The sequence below is a fragment of the Tachysurus vachellii genome, chromosome 7, assembly GCF_030014155.1.
Source record: "Tachysurus vachellii isolate PV-2020 chromosome 7, HZAU_Pvac_v1, whole genome shotgun sequence".
NCBI lineage: Eukaryota > Metazoa > Chordata > Actinopteri > Siluriformes > Bagridae > Tachysurus > Tachysurus vachellii.
In genome coordinates this window covers 8,754,353-8,780,079 of record NC_083466.1, presented here as the reverse complement: position 1 = coordinate 8,780,079, position 25,727 = coordinate 8,754,353, and the positions used below count along the sequence as shown (strand labels likewise).

General features: G+C 37.2%; 2 protein-coding genes across 7 annotated transcripts in view; one reads left to right on the top strand and one right to left on the bottom strand.

Moving 5' to 3' along the window:
• myripa (myosin VIIA and Rab interacting protein a) overlaps positions 1–11,928 on the bottom strand; it is a 28,278-nt gene extending 16,350 nt beyond the window's left edge. For 4 of the 5 annotated variants that reach the window (XM_060874057.1, XM_060874060.1, XM_060874059.1 and 1 more), the window contains exons 1-2: positions 10,758–10,900; positions 8,943–9,070 (exon numbers count right to left, since the gene is read on the bottom strand). In XM_060874057.1, the coding sequence (XP_060730040.1) occupies positions 8,943–9,052 (110 nt within the window). In that variant the 5' untranslated portion in view covers positions 9,053–9,070; positions 10,758–10,900. Of the gene's footprint in view, positions 1–8,942; positions 9,071–10,757; positions 10,901–11,811 lie in introns of those variants that run through there. The other variant, XM_060874058.1, reaches the window with a different exon arrangement.
• Positions 11,929–19,629: 7,701 nt separating this feature from the next.
• ackr4a (atypical chemokine receptor 4a) lies at positions 19,630–22,566 on the top strand. 2 transcript variants are annotated; one of them, XM_060873419.1, is made up of 2 exons: positions 19,630–19,717; positions 20,964–22,566. In XM_060873419.1, the coding sequence occupies exon 2, from the start codon at positions 20,986–20,988 to the stop codon at positions 22,072–22,074; it is 1,089 nt and encodes a 362-aa protein (XP_060729402.1). In that variant the 5' UTR covers positions 19,630–19,717; positions 20,964–20,985; the 3' UTR covers positions 22,075–22,566. The 2 variants fall into 2 exon arrangements, with proteins under 2 accessions (XP_060729402.1, XP_060729401.1); XM_060873418.1 differs by lacking the exon at positions 19,630–19,717 and adding an exon at positions 20,503–20,828 and having other exon boundaries at positions 20,867–22,566.
• The last annotated feature ends 3,161 nt before the right edge of the window (positions 22,567–25,727 follow it).

Here is a 25,727-nt window from a genome sequence, read left to right as displayed (position 1 = left end):
TTTTTTTTTTATGTTTTATTATGCATGTAAAAATGTTTGGTTCATTAACATATGTTATTGTTTTAGTATTATACATGAACCTAGACTGTCGATTGAAAGCATCCAAAGTAGACTACTGGAAGCATGCCTGATGCACCAAGCTTCTCCATCTGTGCAGCAAAATATGACACACACACACAAGCCAGAGAGTAAACCAGCACATGGATAACATTTTCATGTTTTATAGGACATGACAGAATAACCAGATTTTTGTTTATGTTTCATACCTGCTTGGTACAAACACTTGTTCACCAGAAAATTCACACTCATTTAGTCTTATCAAAGCTTGCATTTTACTCATAGCAGTTAGTAATGCTGTCATGCCATTCAACAGAGCAGAGCAAGGGGAACCCAACAGAGATGACATGAAAACTAAAAGGAAAAAAAACTGGAGTGGCCTCTATATGCATATATACCTATGTAATAATAGAGTTGAGGTAAATAAGTATTCTGACCATTTTTTGTTCTTTAATATACCTCCAGGCCATTTATAAACTTCACATTTACAGACCTAATGTCTTTTGACTTTGTACTTGTAACAAAAATATTTATTTATATTCATAAACAAAGAAAGGTTATAAAAAAATTAATAAATAAATTGATACTTCGTGATGTTAGGATACTTTTTTCCTTGTTGAGTAATTTATAGAGCAACCTTGTTTATATTTACAGAGTCATACATTTTGTTCGTATTTGTAAATGCAAATTCAAAAAGAACTAGATTTGTAAAGTTCGTCGCGACAAACTTTGATGTTGGCTTTGACAAGGCAAGTATTCGCAAAGGCAGGTGCTGGTCAGTGTTACTTTTGGAGGCAAGTGGACAGAAAGATAGGGTGCCAAAACATTTGGAGGCAAGTGGAGACGAGCATGTGACGTCATCAGAATGCACGTGAGGAAGTTCCTCTCATTGTTCTGAGTGTTTTGATATGTCACATGTCCATGTTGTAAAAAGTTTTTTGATTTTGCATATATTGGGGGGCGGGGCTGCGGCACAACCAAAAGGCCAGTCGGTACACCAATTTAAAAGTTTGTTCAGAGTATCACCCTAAAGGAGCTGGCCGAGTTTGGTGTAGATAGTTCGAAAGCTTGCCGAGTTAAAAACCTCCAAAGTTTATAATGGGAGTCTATGGAAAAAAAGGCCACTTTGAGACCCGGTACCGGAAGTACCGGTACTCAGATCGCTTAGAAAAGTAAAAGCAACAAACTTACCAGGTTCTACAACATATCCAAATTTGGTGCATGTGGCTCGAAAGGTCTAAGCCGCATTAAATTTTATACATTTTTGTCTAAGCTTAAATAGCTTCTACAAAGCCAACATAATTATGTGTGTAAAGGTGACGCTGTTATTTGCAATGGAAGTACACTATCCTCCAAAACTATTGGAATGGCACGTCTTAAATGCTTTGGTTTTTGCAATACACTGAAAACCTTTGAGCTTGAAAACAATCTGGAATATGTTGAAAAAGAAATACAGCACTGGTGTACTAATAACCAGACACCAAACAGGTTGGCCAAGGAAACTGCAAGTGATGACAGAAACATTGTGGGAGCTGTGACAAAAAACATCAACAACAACCACCACAGGGCAGGAGTAAAAATATTACAATCCTCTGTTTAAAAATGAGCACAGTAAGAATCAGATGGCCAGATTGGAATGAACAAAGAAATACAAACATGAGCCTTACATGGCTGCTTCCAGAACATTCTCACGAATCTTTACTGATGATGTAACTCATGACTGTAGCAGCATAATGAATACAGAAGTCTACAGAAACATTCTGTCTGCAAATTTACAGAGAAATGCATCCAACCTAATTGGGAGTCTTATCAAACATGCAGCAAGACAATGACGCAAAACACACTGCCAACTCAACAAAGCACTTCATCGATGGGAAAAAGTAGAAGGTTTTAGACCAAGTCAAGCTCAAGAGTTTAACCTAATTAAGTAGCATTCCACCTTCTTAAGAAACTCCACAAAACAAACAACTGCAAGAGGCTGCAGTACAAACACAAAATAATATTTTAATGTCAAACCTAAAGGTCTTCATGTCTAAATAATTTCAATACTTCTGAATGAGATCCCAAATGAACACCCATACTAGATTGTGTGTGAAATAAGATAAATATAAGATGTAATATAAGGCATTTCAAAGGCAACACCACAGGAAACCTACACAAACACAGAGAGAATATTTAAAACTGCACACAGAGAGTAACCCAAGCTTAAAGATTGAGTTAACTATTGCACTATTTCAAACAACATTATGATTGTTATTCCTTACTGTGTAAACAAAAACAAAACAAAAAAAACTACATTTTCTAAATTATTTTAAATATTTTAAAGATACTTTCAAATAAAAAAGCAATGCCAGGATACAACACACTATTTGGAAATAAATTGTGTGGCTAAGTAATTATCACTGACCGATTATTCTATGGTTCATATCCACTGAAAGCACAAGGATTTACGGGAAGTCATGATGTTACAGATTACATTAATTTTTCAAGTTAACAGGTCAAGCATTGAAAAACTCTTGGTCATCTTCCAGTGAGCTAATGACTGTGCTCCTTTGTGCAGGATGTTTTGGAAAAAGTTGCCAACCCAAGGGCTGGGGCCCAATTTATTTAGATTTTTTTTTATTTAATAGCTCACTAATCCCATAGCCAATGTCAGTATACCTGAGCAAACATACATAAAATGTATGTTCATTATGTTTAATTCTGTTTTACAGAATTTCTAAACTGTTGTACTGTAGGCACCACATTCTGCAGCAGCCTGCTATATAGTACTAAGGAAGCAACAAACAATTAATCAATCAATACTGGCCTCATTACAAAGCCGGGCAGATCATGAATAAATGTGGACATCAATGTGCAGCAGTTCCTAGTGGAATACATTAATCAAAGCATTTAGAAGTGGCCCAGCTCCACTGTGATTAAATTGCAGCGTTCTACATCCTTCATTCAGAAAAATCAATACAGACATTCCAATCAGTTTATAAATTATGTCAACCTCATTAACCACTCAGTAACCAAACATGTACAGAAACACTGACATTATGAAAGAAAACGTTTGTTTCTTTTGCCTAAATACTGAACTAATCTTGTCCTGGGCAGAAAAACAAATTAGTGTTGACATGACATCTGATTATTGTGCAAAGTAAAACATTGGTGCCAGACTCATGGGGGATTTCCTAATCAGGGGTAATATAAACAAAAATGAAAAAGATAGACAAAAAATACCTGAAAAAGTACTGAAAATATTACTAATTAAAAAAAAAATCTAAATCTTTGTCAACTAAACATCTATACTAAATGGGCAAATGTTTGTGGATATTTTACCATCACACTTAGATATATGCTCTTTTGAAGTGTGGCTGTGGGAATTTGTATTCATTGCCACAAGAACAGTGAGTGAGATTAGTGAGGTCAGTCAGTGGCATAAGATGAGGAGGTCTGGGGTGCAGTCAGTGTTCCGGCTCATACTAAAGGTGTTCAGAGGGGTTGAGGTCAGGGCTCTGTGCAGGACACTTACGTTCTTTCACTCCACCCTTGGCAAATAATGTCTTAATGGACCTCACTTTGCATTTCAAAAGAGCGATGGCATGCTGGTACAGTTTTGTGCCTCCTGGGTTCCAGTAAAGTTAAAGTTTAATTCTACAGCGGTTTTAAGCGTGTACTTTAAAACAGGTGGCAATAGTTTGGGGCAGAACCATATACAGTATGACTGTGATGGTCAGGTGTACACAGAGCTTTGTCTTTAGGGTATCCAGTCAAACTGTATTGTTCTAAATTATATACTAAAAAGGATCGCAGGACACCAGGCACACATACACTTATACACTCATTCCCATTAGTGGCAGCTGATCTTAGCCAATACACCTGTTTACTTTTTTTGGAGGTGAGGGGAAACCAGAGAGCTTGGAGGAAACCCACATGGACCCTGGGAGAAAATGCGAAATAATTCCACAAGGCTCAGGATGTAACGCAGGACCATGGAGTTGTGCAGCAGCAGTGTTTTATAATTTAAAATGGACTATGTATGAAATTATGTAAAGTAAAGCATTATAGGTTTTGTTAGGTAATGTCACGTTTTATCACGTATGTAAACCGGTTACAACCAATTGCACCAATCTGCCTGAAAATATCATTCAACCTCTGACCTCATTTGTTGTCCATACTGTATGCAGGAGTAATGCTACTTATTGTGCTAATAAATAAATAAGGTAAATAAATTTACCATTAGATAAAATTTTACTTTTTGATATTTGAATTATTTTAGCTACTTTAACCAATGCTAAATGGCAATAGCAAAGAAAACTAGTGAAATATAGCCACTTGCCAGCTACAATTTGTTCTTGTCAAACTGAGTTAGTTTGAAAGCTAATAGTAATAATGAGATGGGTAGGTGGGTTTTCTTCTAGACCAGGCAACCTTCACTCAGGTGTCAGAAGTCAAGTCAAGTAGCTTTTATTGTCATTTTAACCATATATACTGTAGCTGTTGCAGTACACAGTGAAATGAGATTACGTTTCTCCAGGATCATGGTGCTATATAAAACAAAGACAGAGCTAAGGACTTAGTAAGTTAGTCCTAGATACATAAAGTGCATCTGTGCAACCTGGTGCAAACAGTGCAAGACAAGACAAAAAGACAGTGCAGGACAAAAGACAGTGCAAACAAAAATACAAGACATTACACAAAAGACAATAAACAAAGGACAATAAACAAAAACAGCACCGACCAGTGTAAATACCGTATGCTCAAACAATATTGCTTGTGCAGATATACTGGAAAGAACACAGTATTAACACAGCAGAAGTTACACGAGGTATTGTAAGGTGTTCAACAGCAATCAACTGAAATGTGAGACAGCATGTGCAAAGAGCAAAAACAGTGTGCAAACCTGCATGTAAACAGTTTGATGGATGTATATTGAAAAAGTATGTATTTGGTATAGGTCTGTGCGGTCCATACAGTTGATGTGCATGTGTGAGTTGTGCTCAATACAGTTCAGTTCAGCTATTAAGGAGTCTGATGGCTTGTGGAAAGAAACTGTTACACAGTCTGGTCATGAGGGCCGAATGATTCTGTACCTTTTTCCAGATGATAGGAGGGTGAAGAGTGTGTGTGAGGGGTGTGTGGGGTCATCCACAATGCTGCTGGCTTTGCAGATGCAGTGTGTGGAGTAAATGTCCATGATAGAGGGAAGAAAGACTCCAATGACCTTCTTAGCTGTCCTCACTATATGCTGCAGGGTCTTGTGATCCGAGATAGTGCAGTTCCCAAACCAGATGGCGATGCAGCTGCTCAGAATGGTCTCAATGGTCCCTCTGTAAAATGTAGGAGGAGGGAGATGGGCTATTCTCAGCCTTTGTAAAAAGTAGAGACAATGCTGGGATTTCTTGGTGATGGAGTTGGTGTTGAGTGACCAGGTGAAGTTCTCCGCTAGATGAACACCAATAAATTTGGTGCTCTTGAGGATCTCTACAGATGACGTTGATGTTCAGCGGAGAGTGGTCGCTCCTGAAGTCAACAACAATCTCTTTAGTTTTATCAACATTCAGAGACAGGTTGTTAGCTCTACACCAGGCAGTTAGCTGTTGCACCTCCTCTCTGTATGTTGACTCGTCGTTCTTGCTGATGAGACCCACCACGGTCTTGTCATCAGCGAACTTCATGATATGGTTCAATCCGTGCAATGCTACACAGTCATGAATCAGCAAGGTGAACAGCAGTGGGCTGAGCATGCAGCCCTGAGGGGCTCCATTGCTCTGTGTGGTGGTGCTGGAGATGCTGTTCCCAATCCGGACTGACTGAGGTCTCCCAGTCAGGAGGTCCAGAATCCAGTTGCAGAGGGAGGTGTTCAGTCCCAGCAGGCTCAGCTTCTCTATCAGGTGCTGAGGGATGATTGTATTGAATGCTGAACTAAAGTCTATGAACAGCATTTGTATGTAAGTGTCTTTATTGTCCAGGTGGGTGAGGGCTAAATGAAGGGCCTTGGCAATGGCAAACTAACCCTGCCACATGCACCGGGTGTCTCCTCTGTCCTGGACGTGGCTGTGGATTGTCTAAGCAAGTTTGGGCCTTGCTGTTCTTAGGGCCTCCCTGTCCCCTGTTCTGAAGGCTAGGTCTCTAGTCTTCGACACCGCACTCACCTTAGCAGTCATCCATGGCTTCTGGTTAGAGCGTGTGGTGATGGTCTTGGAGACGGTCACTTCATCAATGCACTTGCTAATGTAGCTGGTCACTGATGCCATGTACTCCTCCAAGTTGACGAAGTCGCCGTTAATTGCAGCCTCCCTGAAGATCTTCCAGTCAGTGCACTCAAAGCAGCCCTGAAGAGCAGCGGTTGCTCCTGCTGGCCAGGTTTTCACCTGCTTCAGAACCGGTTTAGAGCGTCTGACGAGTGGTCTGTATGCTGGAATTAGCGTAACAGAGATGTGGTCTGAGTAGCCGAGGTGGGGGCGGGGCTCCGCACAATACGTGCAGGGAATGTTTTCCCCTTTTGTTGCAAAGTCCACATACTGATGGAATTTAGGGAGCACTGATTTGAGATTTGCATGACATTCTGCAGATCACCAATAGCCCCATAGAGAAACAGTCAGTATTCTTTTTGCCACCTTTCTGGTTTTGTGGTAACATAAAATGGTTATGTTTTAACTCCCCCGGTCCAAAGACATGCATGGTAGGTTGATTGGCATCTCTGGAAAAATTGTCCGTAGTGTGTGATTGCGTGAGTGAATGCATTGATGGCCAATGACGCCTGAGATAGGCACAGGCTCCCAGTGACCCGAGGTAGTTCGGATAAGCGGTAGAAAATGAATGAAATGAATAAATGAACTTCAAAAGACATTGATTGCCTGGGGTGGAAACAAAAATATAGTGTTTGTGTCTTATCCATCAACATGTATACTGTACAGTGTGTATCTAATGTATCCCAAATTAAACAAACAGAACAAGAAAATCTGGTTACACTTTATTTCAATAGTCAGCTTTAAGACAGCATACACTATATTTTTACACATCTTTTTTTGCACTATGTCTGGGTAGGAACGTACATATGTAACATAAATGCCTATCAAAAGAATCTCTAAAATCCACATTAACTAAAATTGAAACTGAAAGGACTAGAAAGTCCATAGTCTATATCTCATCACCCTACACAGCAAAAGCCATAAACATTTTAGCATAAAAGTGCTAAAGAGGTACTAAACACGAACAACCATAAATCTTTAACTAGAATTTGTTGACAGTTGACAGTCTATAGATGGTTAATTGACTGGCCTGCCAATTTATCCCTTCATCTCAGTTTTCCCATCTCAGATGCAGAATCTGCCTGTTCAGCCACTCTTGTGTCGATCTCTATAATCAATCTTTTCACATTGTCAGACTATCCCTCTAATCTGGTCTCCGTCTCTACTACTGATCTCTTCCAGGCTTAATCTCAGTCCTTGTTCATGTCCCAGGTTCTTTATCCTTTTACAATCAATGAGTTCCTTCTCCTGGCCCAGGCATAAACCCAGATCCTAATTCCATACAAAAGTGTCCTACTTTCTTAAAGTAAATTATTTCATTCAAAGTTTCAATAGGTTTGTCTTATGCTTTTCCTTATACACACTCATAGCCAATTTATTCTGTATGCCAAACCTGTAACTACACTAAATGACCATTAGGCAAGTATACAGCTACCAACCATAAACTAGAAGCTGTCCATTAATTTAAAGGGAACACAATGAGGCCACCAGTGAACAGGTATTATTTTAGTAGTCAGCATTTGTCAGAACAATTACATTAACATTGCAGGGACATGGTAGTTGGACTAGTGTGTCAGGTGCAGCTGTGTTTTAAACACCTCTGTGACATTTCTTGTTAAAGAAGAGTGTCTCAAATAAGAGTATGAAGGCAACAGCAGACCTACAGTTATAAGGTAAACAGTGCTAATAGAAGGGTGAAGATCACATTATACATTAAAGTTACAGAAGTTATAGTGGCAAATGTCCACAGACAAGGTGGGCAAGACTATCGTGTCCAAAGTGGCCAGGTAGCGAACAAAGTTTTTAAGTAAGACTGAAAACCAAAAACAAATTTATTCTGACTGTTAAATTAAATCTAAGAAGAAACATTTCTATATAGATTGGAGGGTCTCTTCGATGATGACAATGTCACAATCCACAGGACACAAGGGCTCAGTTTACTGAGTATAAACATATGTAAATTATATGTTTTGGCTTAAGTTTATGCAGTTTGTGGTGGCCTAAATCATAGTAGGTTTGGTTTTTGTTTTTTATTTGTCACCTGCACAGAAGAGTCATCCAACAAGAATACTGCTTTTTGTGCTAGGTTCAAACAAATGATAAAATCCTCCAGAGGATTTAAAGCATGACAAATGTAACAAATAAATGCCGCAATAGATAATATAATATTTAATCATCCCAAGCTGCCCACACAAATATATACATTCGGGTGTGATCCAAAATAGCTTCTCACAAAGCTGAGACCATATCCTTTGTTTAAGGAAAGCGAGCTATTGCAAGACAAGGAAGGGAGGGTCCTTCCTGCATTTTGTGTTTTGTTTTGTTTTGTTTTTTTTCAAAAGGAAAGACTAAGTAATCTCTAATGCAATCTAGCAATGCGTGAGTTAACAGAAGAGCCGATAAAATAATTCATGCTAATGCAGACACAACCATGTTACAACAGAAACAAATAATTTCTGAAGAGACCGTATGATATTTGAAAGCAAATCTTTAATATAATTATAGATGTGTTACAGTATTATAGTGTTGTTGTTTTGGTAATGCTGTTTGCTGTGTATTATTTTTTTCTTGTTGCATATTTGTTTTGCTGAAGTGTTTTGCACTATGGCGTACCTATAGGATTGATGTGAGTGATCACAAACTTACCTAAGACGCTCTTCTTCTGTCTTACGTAACTGCATGTCTCTCTGCACCACCTGCAGCACATGACCCACCTCCTCTTCTGTCAGATTCGACATGTCCAGCTTTCGGCCCATTTCTTATCTCTTTTCTTTCTGATAAGGATAAAAATAAAAATAAAAATTTGAGTTTTTTTCAATCACTTTATAGCCATTTAATACCTGCCTCGGTACCGTTACATAAAACTTGTGTAATCTTTCGTACTGCTGCATTTTACTTAAAAGGAGCATTAGGTTTAACGTTCAATGTATTCATTCCAAAACACATAACTTCTACTATGCGGTGTATGTGACATTTATACAGTTAGCAATATATTTGTTAGACAAGCAATTAATTCAAATCAATATGACTAACAGCCAGAGTATTGATAAGTATTTATGTATTGAGTTCAACATTACCATTAAAATGTCTTCAATTTATAAACACTAACATAAACACATAAATGACATATTGCTAAATCATCGTTAAAGCCTGATGCATTTGATGCAGTCCTATGTGGTCTGTAGTTTATTCTGCCATGTGTATAGAAATTTCATAGAACTCACTGTAGTATGCAATACTGCCTTCAAATCTGGTTAAAATAAACAAACTAGAAGACAGCAGTCATCCTTCTAAATATGATAAAGCAATAACACACAAGCAACGATGTTGTTATACTGAATATCAGCACCGCTGTAATTCACAGTGACAATTCAGTACACTATATGGACAAATGTTCTGTTTATTTTATATTATAGCTAGTTAAATTAAATCCTAAAAATTGCCACTGTCACTTTATAGCACATAGGCTGGTCAGGCTGCTGCTGGTGGTGATTTGAACATTAACGCTGTCGCTTTTCAAGTTCGTGTAACCAGATTCCATATTTTAAGTCAGAAGAATTGTTTGTCATGTCATCTGATGATGTTAATACCATTGTGTTAAATGCATAGAAACACATAAAGTAAAATGTCCCACTACAGTTAGAATAAATACTGTATACGCACTACTTTAACACCACTCATCTAAATAAATTAAGTGGAATGGGGCTTTCTGTAATTCACAGTGTGCAAATGCTGACCAGAATTTACCCCATTGCCGCAGAGTTTATAGTTTTGCATGTATAACAAAAACGTGGGTGATGAATATCGCAATATATCAGATGACAGATTAATTCCGCATACTTAAATCCAATCATTGAGAAAAAAGAAAATATGTTCAAGTGTTACAAAGGTTTTGACAGACAAAACTTGTCACCTAAATCTGCAGTATTTGCATGAAATTTGCATGAACTTTCTGCTATTAGTATGTGTTTCTCTTGTCAGGTCACATGACAAGCCATGCAAACTGTCTCAGTAATGGTGTGTGACATGTTATTATATAATAATAATAATAATAATAATAATAATAATAATGATAATAATAATTATTATAATGATGATAATAATAATAATAATAATAATAAGAAGAAGAAGAAGAAGAAGAAGGATGACGATGATGACGATAATAATAATAATAATAATAATAATAATAATAATAATAATAATTTCTATGCAATTCTATGTGACTTCATAAAGTAATAATAATAGTAAGCACCACGGTCACGTGACACTCGGTTTATTTCCTATGCTTGATAAATGTTCAGTGTTTTTCACTGTAACGGGATAAACCGAATTCGGTGACTCTTTACAGCGTTGTTTCTTGCAGAAACAAGTTTAAATGACAAACTCAAGCAGCTCTCAGTTCTATAGCAGACCTTGAAAACACCAGAAAAAATAAACAACAGTTTAGAGGAAGCTACTTACCGGTTTCTCTCGACTCAGAAGATGTCAGAACGGGAAATATACATATGTATATATAAGCTGTTAGAGCTCGTCTGCTTTAAATAGGCGCTTTACACGGAGAACACGGAAACATCAGTCGGTTTGTTTTGGAGCCGGATGACTGGAGCTCGCTGTACACAGTGTCCAAAGAGCCGGCGCGAGACCGCTGCACCTGAGCAACCGGAGTCTCGCGCCAACCAATCACGTCTAGACCTTTGCCACGCGCACAAACCAGTAACGGCAATTTGTTGCCACTGTATTTGTTGTTGTTTTTTTAACATTCGACATTTAACCGATCAGAAAGACTAGTACACCTGAAAATTCATGCATCCAGTCAGTCAATGTGGAAGCAGTGTAATGCATAAAGAGATCTATATTAAGTTAATTATCAAACATCAGATTTTGATCTAGTGACTGTGAGCATGCTCGTTTGGTGCACAATGGGATGGATTGTTTACTTCTGTAAGCTTCTGATCTCCTGGTATTTTCATGCAAAAATAATAACAAATAATAATAATAATATTAATAATAATAATAATAATAATAATAATAATAATAATAATAATAAAGTGCAAAAACAATCAAACAAACAAAACAAAAATGATCTCATTGCCTTCATTAGCAATATGGTTAGAGGAAAATGGCCAGGCTGGGTCAAGCTGACAAAAAGTCATTAACTCAAATAATTGACTCTTTTACAACCAAAGCATCTCAAAATGCACAACACATATTTGCCTCAAATCTTGAGGAAGATAATATACAACACTTTACTTTCCCAAAGATCACATTGGCCCCCTTGTCTATTTAATGCTCTTGAATTCATTTGTAACTTTCACTCTGTTGCACAGTTTCTGTACAAGGACAAGCAAACCTATAGAGATTTCAGAATTGCTTCAGAATTTATACACTTGGCACTTGATCTGAATATAAAAATATAAAATATAAAAAGGGTGAACATTTTGCTAGTCTGTTAGAAATGTACTAATGGTTGGTAATCAGCAATTCAGTTTATAGTTAGCAATTTAAAGTGACTTACGGTCAAGGTCTTTACGAAAAAGATTCCTTATGTTTCTTTTGTGCCTAGATATAGAACAAGTGATCTTAAATAATAAATCCGAAAAAAAATTGCATGGATTCTCCAGACTTACTAAGCCAATTCACATGTACGTTCAGTCAGCTGATTCGGTTAACAGTGGCACAGACTGCCAAAGTCCACTCGGTGCTCCCCTCCCTCACTGTGAAATTCTCCCAAAGTTGAAAACTCATAGATCTTGATATTATTCTGAGAACTGTAAATCAGTGCTTAAAACACTTAAACAACAAAACCGCATTATCATCTCTGAGGATGATTTATGACACATAATCCCACACCATTAAGGAAGAGTGCACAGTGTGCACATGGAATATTTCAATGTTTGCAAAAAAAAGTCTCAAAGGATAAAGAGAACTCTTATTTGAAGGAAATGCTTCAGCAACCACTTTATCCTGGTAAGGAGCCTAATCCAGGAACACTACAGACACACATTAACATCAAGGGGAAATTTAGTGTAGCCAGTCCACCTACTGGCATGTTTTTGTGAGGTGGGAGGAATCACACATGGACACGGGAAGCACATAAACAGAAACTCTACCAAATGTACCTCAATGTAGCATGTCTATGTTAAAACACACACATACACACATATATATAAGTGTTTTTGCAAAAGCAGGCCAACAAGCACTCTGTTTTGAGCATCATAAAATATGCCTTATGTAAAACATGTCCTTGTAGAAATGTTGCTTATGTTACTGCTTAAAACACTCAACATAACATTTATTTTCATAAGCTTTAACGAGAAAGTGTGAGAAGGTTTCTTGGGAAAGAGAGAAACCGAGTGCCCGTGCCCACAACCAAGCCCATCTAGCAACAATGTGTTTTCATAAGAGGTTCTCTGGAAGAGTGTGGCTGTTTATATCCTCTCGCCAGCTTTCTGCATCTGGAAGTGATTAGTTGGATGAGTATAAAACAAGACTGCAGTGTGTTTCATACCATAGGGCTTCAATATGGCTTGGAGAGTGTTGCCTATACTGTTGGGGTGCTGTCTCGTCTTCTTTACTTACGGGGAAGAAAATGAGAGCCACACAGAGCTTCAAATATTTGACGTGAAACAATTTCCAGTCTCATCCACTGGACCTAGGGCAATACATCAAAATGAGGTAAGAGTGGAATTCTTTCTACCGGATCCTTATCTGCTATTTGTTACTGCGTACCATGGTTTTAGCAGGCTTTTAAAAAGGGAGGGATGGAAAAATAGCACATTTTGTGTGTCTGCGTAGATGGGTGTGTGGATTTGGGGGATATGTGTCACATGTGGGTGGGGTATATTTATATCTTAGTGAGGACTGATTGTTTTCACTAGAATAGTGATATCTGATAGGAAACTATTCAGTCTATGATTACCAAAAAAAAAAACATTTTGTAATTTAAATCAATAAAAAAATAATAATAGTGGTATGAGAGATGGGTGATGTAAAGTGAAGGATTTATGATGACTTGATTTGTGTGTGTATTCTTGGCAGGCCTCAGCATTTGGACTGGAACAAAAATATCAGAACCGTGACATCATGCTGATGGTATGACAGCTCAGGCTATTATTTTTGTGCTTAATTTGTGAAGATACAGTGGTGTGAAGAATATTTGCTCCCTTCTTGATTTCTTCGTTCTGTTTTGTTTATTTTTCTTCAATTTTACATTTTATAACACTTAAGTAAGCCGAGTAAACACAAAATACAGTTTTTACATTTTTTATTTTTAGTTTATATTTAGTTTTTACACTTTTATTGAAGGAAAAAAGTTTCCCAACACTTCCCGGTGTGAAAAATGTATTTCTGAATCAAACAACAACCAATTTAATATGTGAGCTCAACTAGATTAAATCCAAATAGGCTGAATCGAACCAGCAGCACTATGCCACAAGAAATTATGGACATGATAAAAAAAAGTTATATAAATATATCAGACTCAATGGGTTTCAAAACCAAACTAAACCTCTGGGACTCCAGTGAACCACAGTGAGAGCTATTATCTCCAAACGGCAAAAGTAGATAACAATCCCAGAAGTGGTCAGACTTGGAGGATCAGAATTCCTCCAAGAGCACATCAGTCACTTATGTAGGAAGTCATCAAAGACCGCAGACAAACATCTAAGCAACTGTAGACCTCATTCCCCTCAGATAAGATCCCCATTAAAAAGAGACTGCTGCTAAAATAGCAGTCCAAAAAGTCACACCAAGAATAAATATTGCAGTGGTATTGTGAAGATGTATAGATGCTTTACTCTCTGGTAATCAGTCAGCAATCTGATTTTCAAGTGTATTCGGATTATCCAGCGCAACAATAATACTAATTAGGGCGACAAAAGGAAATCGGGGTAAATACTTTTTCACAGCACTGTATTTCGATATTTTTTTGACTGTCAACTATAAGCTTTGTTATTTTATTTGCTACAACTTTATAATTTGTTTCATCAACTGAATTTCATGTTAGACCTACAGGCCACGACTGCGTCGACATGCAGAAAAAAAGAAAAAGAAGCACAATGCAGGAGCCTTTTCCCCACTAAGTGTAAGCCTGGCTCCAGAATAATCAGATTCTTCACCTTTCAACCAAATGGAGAGTTTCAAGAGTTGTTTATGATTACTCCGTTTTCCTTTCTTTACATGCATTTCCCACAGATGTCACAGGATGGAAAGAAAACACATGTAAGCTAGACAAACATGTCACTAGTTCCTGGTTCAAAAATAAAGCTAAGCTAACACGATTGGATAAAATGACAGAAATACAAAATGCCGATTCTTTAAGCATGTTTTGTGACCAAAAACTTCTCAGGTAATATACTGGCAGTGTGTTATTATATTTCAGTATATGATCTATATCTACTGTAATATAAGTTCCCTGGACACTTGAGCTGCATCCTCCAACAGCAGTGCCTTTCAATTGGTAGGATTTAAATAGGCTGTGTACTTGAACAAATATAACAGCATAAAACCCGATTGCTGGTTGTGGCTTTGAGCATTATGTCCAGGCAGAACCCAAACTTGACTATTGCAAGGATGACAACTACAGGGTGCTTTTTTCCAAATCTGTATGTGGCAGGATCTACAAACATTATATACCACTGGGATACACTCATACTGTACCTCTATCCCATTGTAAATTCAAGAATAAATGAGATTATTTGTACTGGCATGTGAAAATGAATTGGAATTGGCTGGTAAAACACCAAGTTAGAAATCTATTACCAAATTTAAGTGAGAAGGCTAAAATTGACAGGAACTGTTTCTAGTATCTCTTCGGTCATTCATTCAACTTTATGCCTGTTACAGTCATGATACCCTATTTATTTAGATTCCTCTGTGTTCAAAATGCTATGAAGCAAGAAAGCCAGCATGCTACATACAGTACATGTAGGACTTCTGGCAAGCCGACTTAATCACATTAAAAATTCATGAAGATTCGAAAGATCAAGGGTAGCGTTTGGTTTGAAATTTTATTTCTCAGTCAACGTCACTTCACAGCAAGGAGCCACACCATAATCCTAACCTTAACCTATGCGACTTTAAAATGCAAGTCAAACAAATTGTTATGAAGCTGCAAATGTACAGGATAAGCTCTGGCAAAAACAGACAGCACAAATAACCACACTGCGGTTTCCCTTAATCAAGCATTCAGGATCAATATATCAGGCTTTTTGGTTTTAATATAAGTTCTGAAAATAACCAAGAAAATATTTTCTTGCTATTGTTTTTCTGTATTTCCTACAATAGCACTTAGTCTGTGCAAAACACCAAATACTGCAGAGAGCAACAAATGTTGACAGTTCGCTTCCCGAAATTAAATTGAACTAAATGCTTAATGCGCTGAAACATCATGTTTATTATGAGCGCAAAGGCATGTGACCTGAGTTTGCTGAGCAGTATCTACGAGCGTGGTCGTTGAAATGAACACCAGCTGCTGTGCATTACATGTACACACAAACCTTTGTGAGCATGGTGCCTTGAAGGAAACGTGTTAAGGAACTGTGAGAGCAGTTCAGTTCTGTGAGCATGCATGCTTCCTTTTTAGTATAAGGTATTTTGCTTGTGAGTTAAGACAGTTAAGAACATTGTATGATTTTGACCAATTCCTTTTTTCTTACTCTGTATTGGTTTAAAACCCCATATCAAGCACCGACATTATATTAAAATTGTGCAGTAAAAATTGTCAAAAGTTGCTCCAAGCAAATTAGTCCAATCAAACATCACACCAGAAGAGATTAATGCACATGTTGGCCTCCATGTCCATTTCCACGTATCACGTGTTCTCAGAACTCTCGCACCAAGAGGCAAGAAAGTTCAAAGAGCACGAAGACCGAGCTTATAAAACAACCATTAAAGCATCACAAGCCACATCATGAACAGACATCTCCAAGAGGAAAAGTCCCACAGGTACTCAATACACTCTCTTTATTTATCAGCAAATTAAGATGCTACATGACTTTTTAACAAACCTTTTTGACTTTTTCTGCTTGTCTGTGGTACAGAAGAAGCAAGTGAAGAAACCTCAGCCAGCAGGAACATTCTCTGCTCTCAGTTATATTTCACAAGATAAGGAAAGGTTTGTAAAAAAAAAAAAATCTTCTCTCATTAGGTTCACTAAGGATTATACTGTATAATGTTGGTAACAAAAGGTTTTTGAAATGTGTTTGAATTAAAATAAGTGGTACTTCTATTATTTCTTCAAATATGACCATAATAGGTCATTTAGAAAATGTACTATAGATGTTAAATATATATAATGTGATAGAGGCCTGGCGCTTGATTGCCGTTCCAGTTCATCCTTAAGGTGTTCAGTATGGGATTGAGGAGTTTTTCAAGCTGGAACAAGTTTGGGCTGCATAGTTTCAATGAAGGCAAATTGGAACACCACATCACACAAAGACATTCTAGATAATTGTATGTTTCCAACTTACAATTATCTAGAATGTCTACAGGGCAACGGTTTCGGGGAAGGATCCACATATTGTGGTGATAGTCAGGTGTCCACATACTTTTGCTACATAAATGTTATTTAATGTGAGGTTCAGCATAGAATCTATTGTTGATCATTTTGTTTGTTTGTTTGTGTGTTTGTTTGTTTTAGATCTCATGAACAAAAAGAAGAGTTGGATGACTAAAACTCTGCAATCTATAATGATGAACAGGTCTTGATGAGGGATGTGGTAGCCTAGTGGTTAAGGTGTTGGACTACTGGCCAGAAGGTCATGAGTTTGAATCGCAGATCCACCAAGCTGCCACTGCTGGGCCCTTAACCTTTAATTGCGTAGTTGTATAAATTGTAAGCCACTCTGGATAAGTGTGTCTGTTAAATGTAGTATGTTTTTTATGTTCAGATTAAATAGGAGATTTTAATAAAATGAAAATAATAAAAATAAGATTTTTTTTAAATAAAAATCACATGACATGAATTTTATAAATATGTTAAAAAATAGTTATAAATATGAAATGACGTACACCTCTCTCTCTCTCTCTCTCTCTCTCTCTCTCTCTCTCTCTATACATATATATATATATATATATATATATATATATATATATATATATATATGTGTGTGTGTGTGTGTGTGTGTGTGTGTGTGTGTGTGTGTGTGTGTGTGTGTGTGTGCGTGTGTGTGTGTGTGTGTGTGTGTGTGTGTATATATGTATATGTATATATATAAAATACAGTACAATCTGCTATTAATTTTTTTCCGGATATTATGTGGCTGTTTGTTTGTGCATTACCATAAGTGACCACCGGGTGCCAGTAATTATGCAATCTTCAATTGTCAAGCATGGGTATGGAACTGTATTTACAGTAAAAGCATTGATTTTCTAGTAAATAAATTTCCTCTGAATACATGTGAAATCTTACTCACTGACATTCAGTATTCACTTTGTTAAGCTCAAAGTGGGTGCAGAGTCTTGAAACACTAAGTCTGAAGTGCACCTTGGATGGGATGTTCATTCATCCACAGACACACACATCTGCCATGAATTGGGAACCCTGGAGCTGTGAAGAGGTAATGCTGTGGCAAAAGACATATCAATGCAAAGCTCAAAGCTCACCAATCTGAAATTTGCTTTAAAAAAATTATTATGTTGCCCCTCTTGTGTGTATCAGAGATACGACAATCTTATAGAGATACTCTATAGTCAGAGCTACGACACTCTGCTAAAGACTGCAAGAATTCTTTACTGTGCATTGAAGTATAACTGGACAGTGTGTTGGTGGTGCGCCATTATATTCTTTGTCTGTGATGGTGGTCTTGGTAAAACCTTATATCAGGAAAGTGAAGCTCAGCTTTAAATCCTTTCCACAGCTCACTTCTCACATCACGCCCTTAATTACTAATAAAGACAAATCAATTTGAAACAGAAAGTATGAACACAAATTTCACAATATACAGAAGTGATACTCAAAAAAAGCATAAAATATGGCATCTGTTGCAATCAATACATTATAAAATATATAAATCTATAATAAATATAAAAGCTTCTAAGATGCAGGAATCTTCAGAAGCTATATGTTCATTCATTCATTCATCTTCTACCGCTTATCCGAACTACCTCGGGTCACGGGGAGCCTGTGCCTATCTCAGGCGTCATCGGGCATCAAGGCAGGATACACCCTGGACGGAGTGCCAACCCATCACAGGGCACACACACACTCTCATTCACTCACGCAATCACACACTACGGACAATTTTTCCAGAGATGCCAATCAACCTACCATGCATGTCTTTGGACCAGGGGAGGAAACCGGAGTACCCGGAGGAAACCCCCGAGGCACGGGGAGAACATGCAAACTCCACACACACAAGGTGGAGGCGGGAATTGAACCCCGACCCTGGAGGTGTCAGGCGAACGTGCTAACCACTTAGCCACCGTGCCCCCCAGAAGCTATATGTATTAAAAATATTTTTAGATGTTTCCATCTAGTGTAAAACCAAGCATACGCATTTCTAAATCTGCACACTTATTCAAATGTGCAAATTCAGTGTAAATACATTCCTTAATAACAGGTTAAATCAACCCTGCGTCTTCTATCCTACATCTGAAGCCTTCAGTTTTATGGCACTTGGCAAACTTGTATTTAACTTGGCACAAGTATAATCATGACAATGATGGCAAAGGATGAAAAGGGTTTTGAAATTTAGACAAAAGTGACAATTAGCTTCAATTTTATAAGCCTTAAAATGACATAAATTATTAGTATTATTATTATTATTATTATTATTACGTTTACATTTAAACGTTTAGAAAATATTTTAATTCAGCTCAAACTAATGTACAGTGCAAAAGGCAAGAAAACCTGGAACAACATTTCATGAATTTTAACAAAGTCTAATAAGAATAGAAGGAAAGACAGGGAAAAAAATAAAACAATAATATTTACACAGCACTACAATAATGTTTTATTGAGTAGTAAAATCCACAGCATTAAAAAAGTCAGTCCTGCTGAACAGATCTTTTGCCAATGCCCCAGTTTGGGCTGTATGATGACGCTTCATCAGATTTTATTTGTTTATTTTTCTCCAAAAAAAAGCCCATACATTTAATTACTTACAATCACATTAAACCCAGAACCACAATACCAATTGTATACTTGATGAAGGATAAATCATGCCAGAAAATTCCCAAACAACATCTTATACTGTAAATGAAATCCATATAAAATGGCACAGCAATGTAAAAACCCCACTGAAATACGTACTCTTTGTAATGAGACTTGTGAGTCACTTGATGTGTTATGTAGTAGGTTTCCTTCCCTCCCTCTCATTTTTGGATTTCCACACACACACCCACCCAAAATAGTTCAAATGAGTTAACTCAGGGCACGCAGGACTAGAAACTGGAAGCTCTATTCTGGCTCCTAACACAAGGTAAGACACCTCATTTTTAACTAATCCTTTAAAAATGTAAACAGAAAACATAGATGTGTAGCTTTTTTCTTCATACATACAGAGTGTTTGTAAAAAGCATGCATTAATTGTTAAACTAAGACCTGATTATGCACTATATATACAAAATGACTCTTGAGTGTAAATGTAAAGTGTTAACTCTATCATTTATTTACACAAGAATCTTCAACAGAAAACAACAGGACAGATTTACTCAATGTCCCCGACATTTGTTTCCTTGAATCAACGTTGCACTTTTGGAAAGAATTTGCCCACAGTATTTGAAAAAAAAAAAAAAAAAACACAGAAAAGGAACGTCAGGAATCGTGCAAGGGGAACATATAGTCTGGTTGCCATATGCTCACTTTCTTATTAAATAGAAAAAGAAGTTAACATGCTTATAAAATAAAATAAGTAAAAATCTGTCTCCGGTACAATGTACAGTATGCCGTTTTGTAAAGAAATTGATAAATTTTTTTTAGCATATTGGTGAATTTTCTACTGTTGTTCTGGATGGAGACTTTAACTGATTTGGATACAAAACGTAGCTGCCTTAATAATAATAATAATAATAATAATAATAATAATAATAATAATAATAATAATAATAATAATAATAATTTAGTTGGAAAATTAATGTTTAGATGAATAAAAGGTTTCTGTACTGAAAAATGTAGATTCTTGCTACACCAATGTAGCAAGAAAGATTACAACTAAAAGGTTTACTCAAAAATTAGTAGAAAATGTGGAGGCCCTTGCTTTGAAATACTGTACCTCAGCACGTCTGTGGCTGCGGGACATCACTAGTTTCTTACACAGCAATGGTGTGAACTTGGTCCACTCTTGATCCAGTCTCTTCCACAGTGCAGTAACTTTGCTGGGATTCTTAGCAATAACTTTGTTGACAAGAATTCCCAGAGAGTTTGGATCAGGACTCAAGGCTGGCCATTACTTCATTCATTATTTCAGTGTTCTTAGCTTCAAGCAACTGTTTTAATCATTTAGCAGTGTGACAGAGAGGTCTGTTTTGCATGAAGATTGCGGGCTGATTGGGAAATGCTCACGGGGAAGGAACCACATGTGGTTTAAAGAGGTTCTGAGAAACATTTCATTCACCCTGCTACATATAAGATTCCTGACTCCTGCCACAGAAAACATCCTCCAAACCATGACACTTTCAGCCTGGTATATGATCCATGAAACTGTATGTTATTTTATTGTTTTGCAGAAATCTTTACTTTAACCAAAATATGGATTTCTCAGAAAATGAGACGTATGACTATGATGAGCATGACAACATCACCTACAACTATGATGATTACACATCCATCTGTGAAAAAGAAGATGTTCGCTCCTTTGCTAGCGTCTTTCTACCCGTTGTGTATGGGTTATCTCTAGTAGTGGGTCTAACAGGAAATACTCTGGTATTGGCTGTGTATGTGTATTCCAAACGCTTGAGGACACTGATGGACATGTTTGTGGTGCATCTGGCTGTGGCTGACCTCCTACTCCTTTTGACCCTACCTTTCTGGGCTGCTGCTGCCGTTCAGGGCTGGGAGCTAGGAGAGGTTCTCTGCAAGATTGTCACGGCCTTATACACCATCAACTTCACATGCAGCATGTTACTCCTGGCCTGCATCAGTCTGGACCGCTACCTTTCAATATTCTCAGGACACAAGGATCGTTTCCTGGGCCGGATATTTAAGAGGAACTACTCCACCAAGCTCTGCCTGGTAGTGTGGACAATTAGTTTCTTTCTAGGAATCCCTGATTTGGTGCTCTCGACTGTTAAAGAGCTTCCTGATAGAAGGGTCTGCATGGTCATGTATCCGTCAAGCATGGCTATTCAAGCAAGAGTGGGCATGGAGGTAATAGAAATGCTGCTGAGTTTCTTGGTGCCATTGCTGATGATGATTTATTGCTATTCCCATGTGGTAAAGAAGCTATTGGAGCTTCCACCAGAGAACAGGGGGAAGAGGTGGACAACAATTCGTGTCTTATTGGCAGTGGTTGGCGTATTCATGCTTACACAGTTTCCCTACAATGTTGTGAAATTCTGCCGAGTCCTGGATGTGATTCACACACTAATAAGCCACTGTGGGACTAGTAAAGCAATGGACCAGGCAGCTCAGATTACTGAAGGTCTGGCATTGATCCATTGCTGCCTGAACCCTCTGCTTTACGTCTTTATTGGCTCGTCTTTTAGATCACATGTCCTAAGAATTGCCAAAGCCTTTGGCCAGAGGAGGAGAGCGGCACAAAGGAGAGAAGATTGTGGTGTGGAGACTTCCTTAAATTCACATTCACAATCTCAGAAGACAAGCACCTTTTCCATATGAGAATATTTAAGATTTAAGCAATTTATAGAAGATGAAATATGTATTTCTGTGTATCTTGTCTACATTCTGTATTTAACATATTTAGATATTATCATATTATCAAAGTCTCCAGTTAGAGTTTTAATCCTGCAGCATGAAAAGGACTAGAAAAACAAGCCGGTTGAACTGGAAGGACCTTTTTATTCGTTTTAACGGTAAACAAAACCCAAACCCCAACTGACAGAAATGTGTTAGGACAATATGTGCAGAATCGATTTAATACCTTTTTATTCTTTAAGTAAATTACTCAAAAGTGAAGATGAACAAAGTAACAATTAAAAAGGAACTGAACAAGACCGGTCCAGCCAAGACTATGAGGGCACAAAACACTGTATCAACAAAACATAAGCTCTTCTTTAACAATAGCTATAACTTCTTCTGACTACATGTGGCTATGTATCCTTGCAATTCATACACTGAGTTATAATAAGTACAGGGCTTGTTGAAGGAAAATAAATGTTAAAATTCATATATGTATATATATATATATATATATATATATATATATATATATATATATATATATATATATATATATAAATTAAAAATATATAACTGGTTCCTACTGACACTCACGTTCTGAGGAAGTGCATTTGATTTGGGTGTTGGACTTATTCAATATTCCTAACCTATTTAAATGTACAATTTCTAAATAAAATGTGTACATACTCTAACAAGATTCATGTTTCAAGATTCAGGTTTCTTTTTGTTTATTGATTATATACAAGATCATTATCTTTCCTCCTGTGGGTCTGTAGGTTCTCACACAATGCACAAATAACCAGTGATTTATCTGGATTTGGGGATTTTTGCGAAACCTGATTTCTAAATTTATTTATTTTTGGTAGATATTAAATCGTATTGTGTTTGTTCTGGACATGCAGGGACATATTAGTGAATTAGTCAGCACAACTTCTTTTGGCAACGCCTAGACTGGTTTAGACTCTTTGTTAGGTAAAAAGGAAGTAAATCTCTCAATTTTATGACATTGCTTTATTTGATTTCCCTTTAAATACTTCTTTTTGAAACATGACCTTTGCTATGAGTTGAGTTCACTACTCAATGATCTGGTTATATCAGGTTACATACAGTATTGTGATATGTATGTCTAAATTTGTATATATATATATTCATGGAGCATGTACTGCAAACACCTGTACACATAATCATTCATGCAGTTATCTAAGCAGCCACTTGCGTGCCAGCAGTGCAATGCATAAAATCATTCAGGGTCTGGCCAGCAGCTTCAGGTAACGTTCACATGAATCATTAGTATGGGGGAAAAATGTGAGATTCCACTTCTGTCTACCAATAACAGAAAGCTGAAGCTGAGTGCACATTTATGGTAGGGTCACAATTTGGCACCAACTGCATGAATCCAACCTGCACATTAATAACAATGTTTTGGGGTTGTTCCTGATCATGCCCACAATTGGCCATCTTATAATAGCTATTTCCAGGTAATTGTCACTTCAAACTGGTTGTCGCATATACAAAAGCTCTGTGTTCTTTGGTAACTTTGCCAGTCAGCTTATTAAATCAAACACGAATGAAAGTGCACCTGAAAAAATTCGTCAGGAATTGCGTAAAGTCAACCTGGAACACATCTCAAAGGAATGTTTGCAACATCTTGTGAAATCTGTGCCAAGAAGGATTGAGGCTGCTTTGAGGGGAAAGGGAGGCTTTTAATGCAAAGGGAGGCTCTTGCTGGTGTTTGTATAGTGTTCCTAATAAAGTGCTCAGTGAGTGTACAATGGACCCTGTGTTATCTTTTATATATCCATATGTCTTCCAATGCCATAACTGTCAGTATGTGATGTTGAACTAAATAGAACAGGCCCTCAAGTATAAATATATAAGTCGGAAATATATTTAGAAATGATTAAAGGTGGGTGAAAAGGTCAGTACATGTTTACTTAATCAACCAAGAGTCTAATCTGATGGTAGAGCAATGCAAATTTCACAGGAACTTCTTGTATACAATGAGTCATGACTTAAGCACGATGGAACATGCTCTTGTTACTGATATTTTCAGTAACTTCCTATCCTTGGGACATGTCATGGGACACCAAGCCATTACAGGGCACCATACACTAGGGGTTGTGTAAACTAGTCATGATTGTGGCCAGCTTCATCTGGGGCAATGGAAAAACTCTGTGAGTCAGATGGAAAGGAGATGGAAAAGAGGAACAGACTGGGTGTAAAGAAAGCAGTTAAAATAAACTGTTATAGTGAAAATATTTCACACAAGGTGGAGACAATTCAGCTATACAAGAGTACTCTGGAAAATTCTTGGCTGATTTGAACATTCAGCTTTAAAAGATGTTCTAAAATAATATGCTGCACAGATTTATTTCCTTTCTTCGTTAAGAGTAAACATTAAAATTTGATGAAATGAAAAATACATTTGCAAACGGTGTATCCAAATGTTCTTTGCTAAATAAATTATAAAAAGCTGAAATTTTGCCCTAAACTGTGCAAAAGATGACTAATCAAAAATTTTTTAAAATATACTGTCTGACTAGTCAAAAAATTTGTAGTTGCGCAATACCTACTATACACACATATATTCGCACACTCACCTAGCGGCACTTTAGAGTGAACCATGCAGATAGGCTATGCTAGATTACTTAGTGTGAAGAACTAAATTTTATCAAGATGTTTTATATCTGGAAAATGTCTGGGTTTGTTTATTTGAAACCACCAAGCACATGTACACAGAGATGTTCTACTTTAACAGTCATTTGCGTATTTTAGAAAATAGATCCCCTAATCATCAGGTGAACCCCAGGGATGTGTACTCTTTCCATTTGTCTTCTTGTATTCTAATGATTCAGTCTCCCAGGACACTTCTTTGAAATGCTTGCAGATGAAACCACTGTCGTCGTCATCCGAGAAGGAGACACGTCTGCATAGGAGGGAAGATGAACTACCGGGAACCTCCCTGTCTAACAAACTGAAAGGGGAAGCCAGCAATGACTGTATTGGCTAAAAGTCTTAGCAAAAAATGCATTTCTTGAGACTGCTGAGGAAGTTCAACTAGCCACAGAAGCTGAGTCTGTCCTCACCACCACATCACCAGTCAAGGTTTGGCACTGCAACCACTAATTAGCTAAACAGGCTACAACACATTGTCAAGTTAGCAGAAATGCTCATTGTAAGAAATGTGTATTCTGTGACCACCACATACTTGAACTTGTTCCCTCCAGCAGCTCAGTGTGCATAAAATCCACCAGATTTCATAATAGCTTCCTTCCAGATACAATCAGATTTAGAAGCACTTCATTTCCTCAGATATGACGAATCACTCTCGGCATTGTGTTTTGTTGTCAAGATACCAGCCTGTTTTTTTCTTCATTCTCTTCTTCTCCTCCTCCTCCTTTTTTTTAAAATAGTAAACTAAATAGTTATAAAATCCCCTTATTATCATATTAACAGGTAAACTGTAATTATATGACTAGTGGTCTAGTGTATTAAGTGAACAGTAATGAACAACTCTGTACCAATTTTTTGCTTGTGTATTTTTAGCGAAAATAGCTTAAATGAATGAACTCTAACCTCACTAGCATAACCAAACAAAAGCCTTTTAATGAGAGCATTTTGTTTACTCATCT

What these genes read in the sequence shown, in the direction of transcription:
- ackr4a (XM_060873418.1), top strand. Translation starts at nt 20,932, where the DNA reads ATGAAACTGTATGTTATTTTATTGTTTTGCAGAAATCTTTACTTTAAC.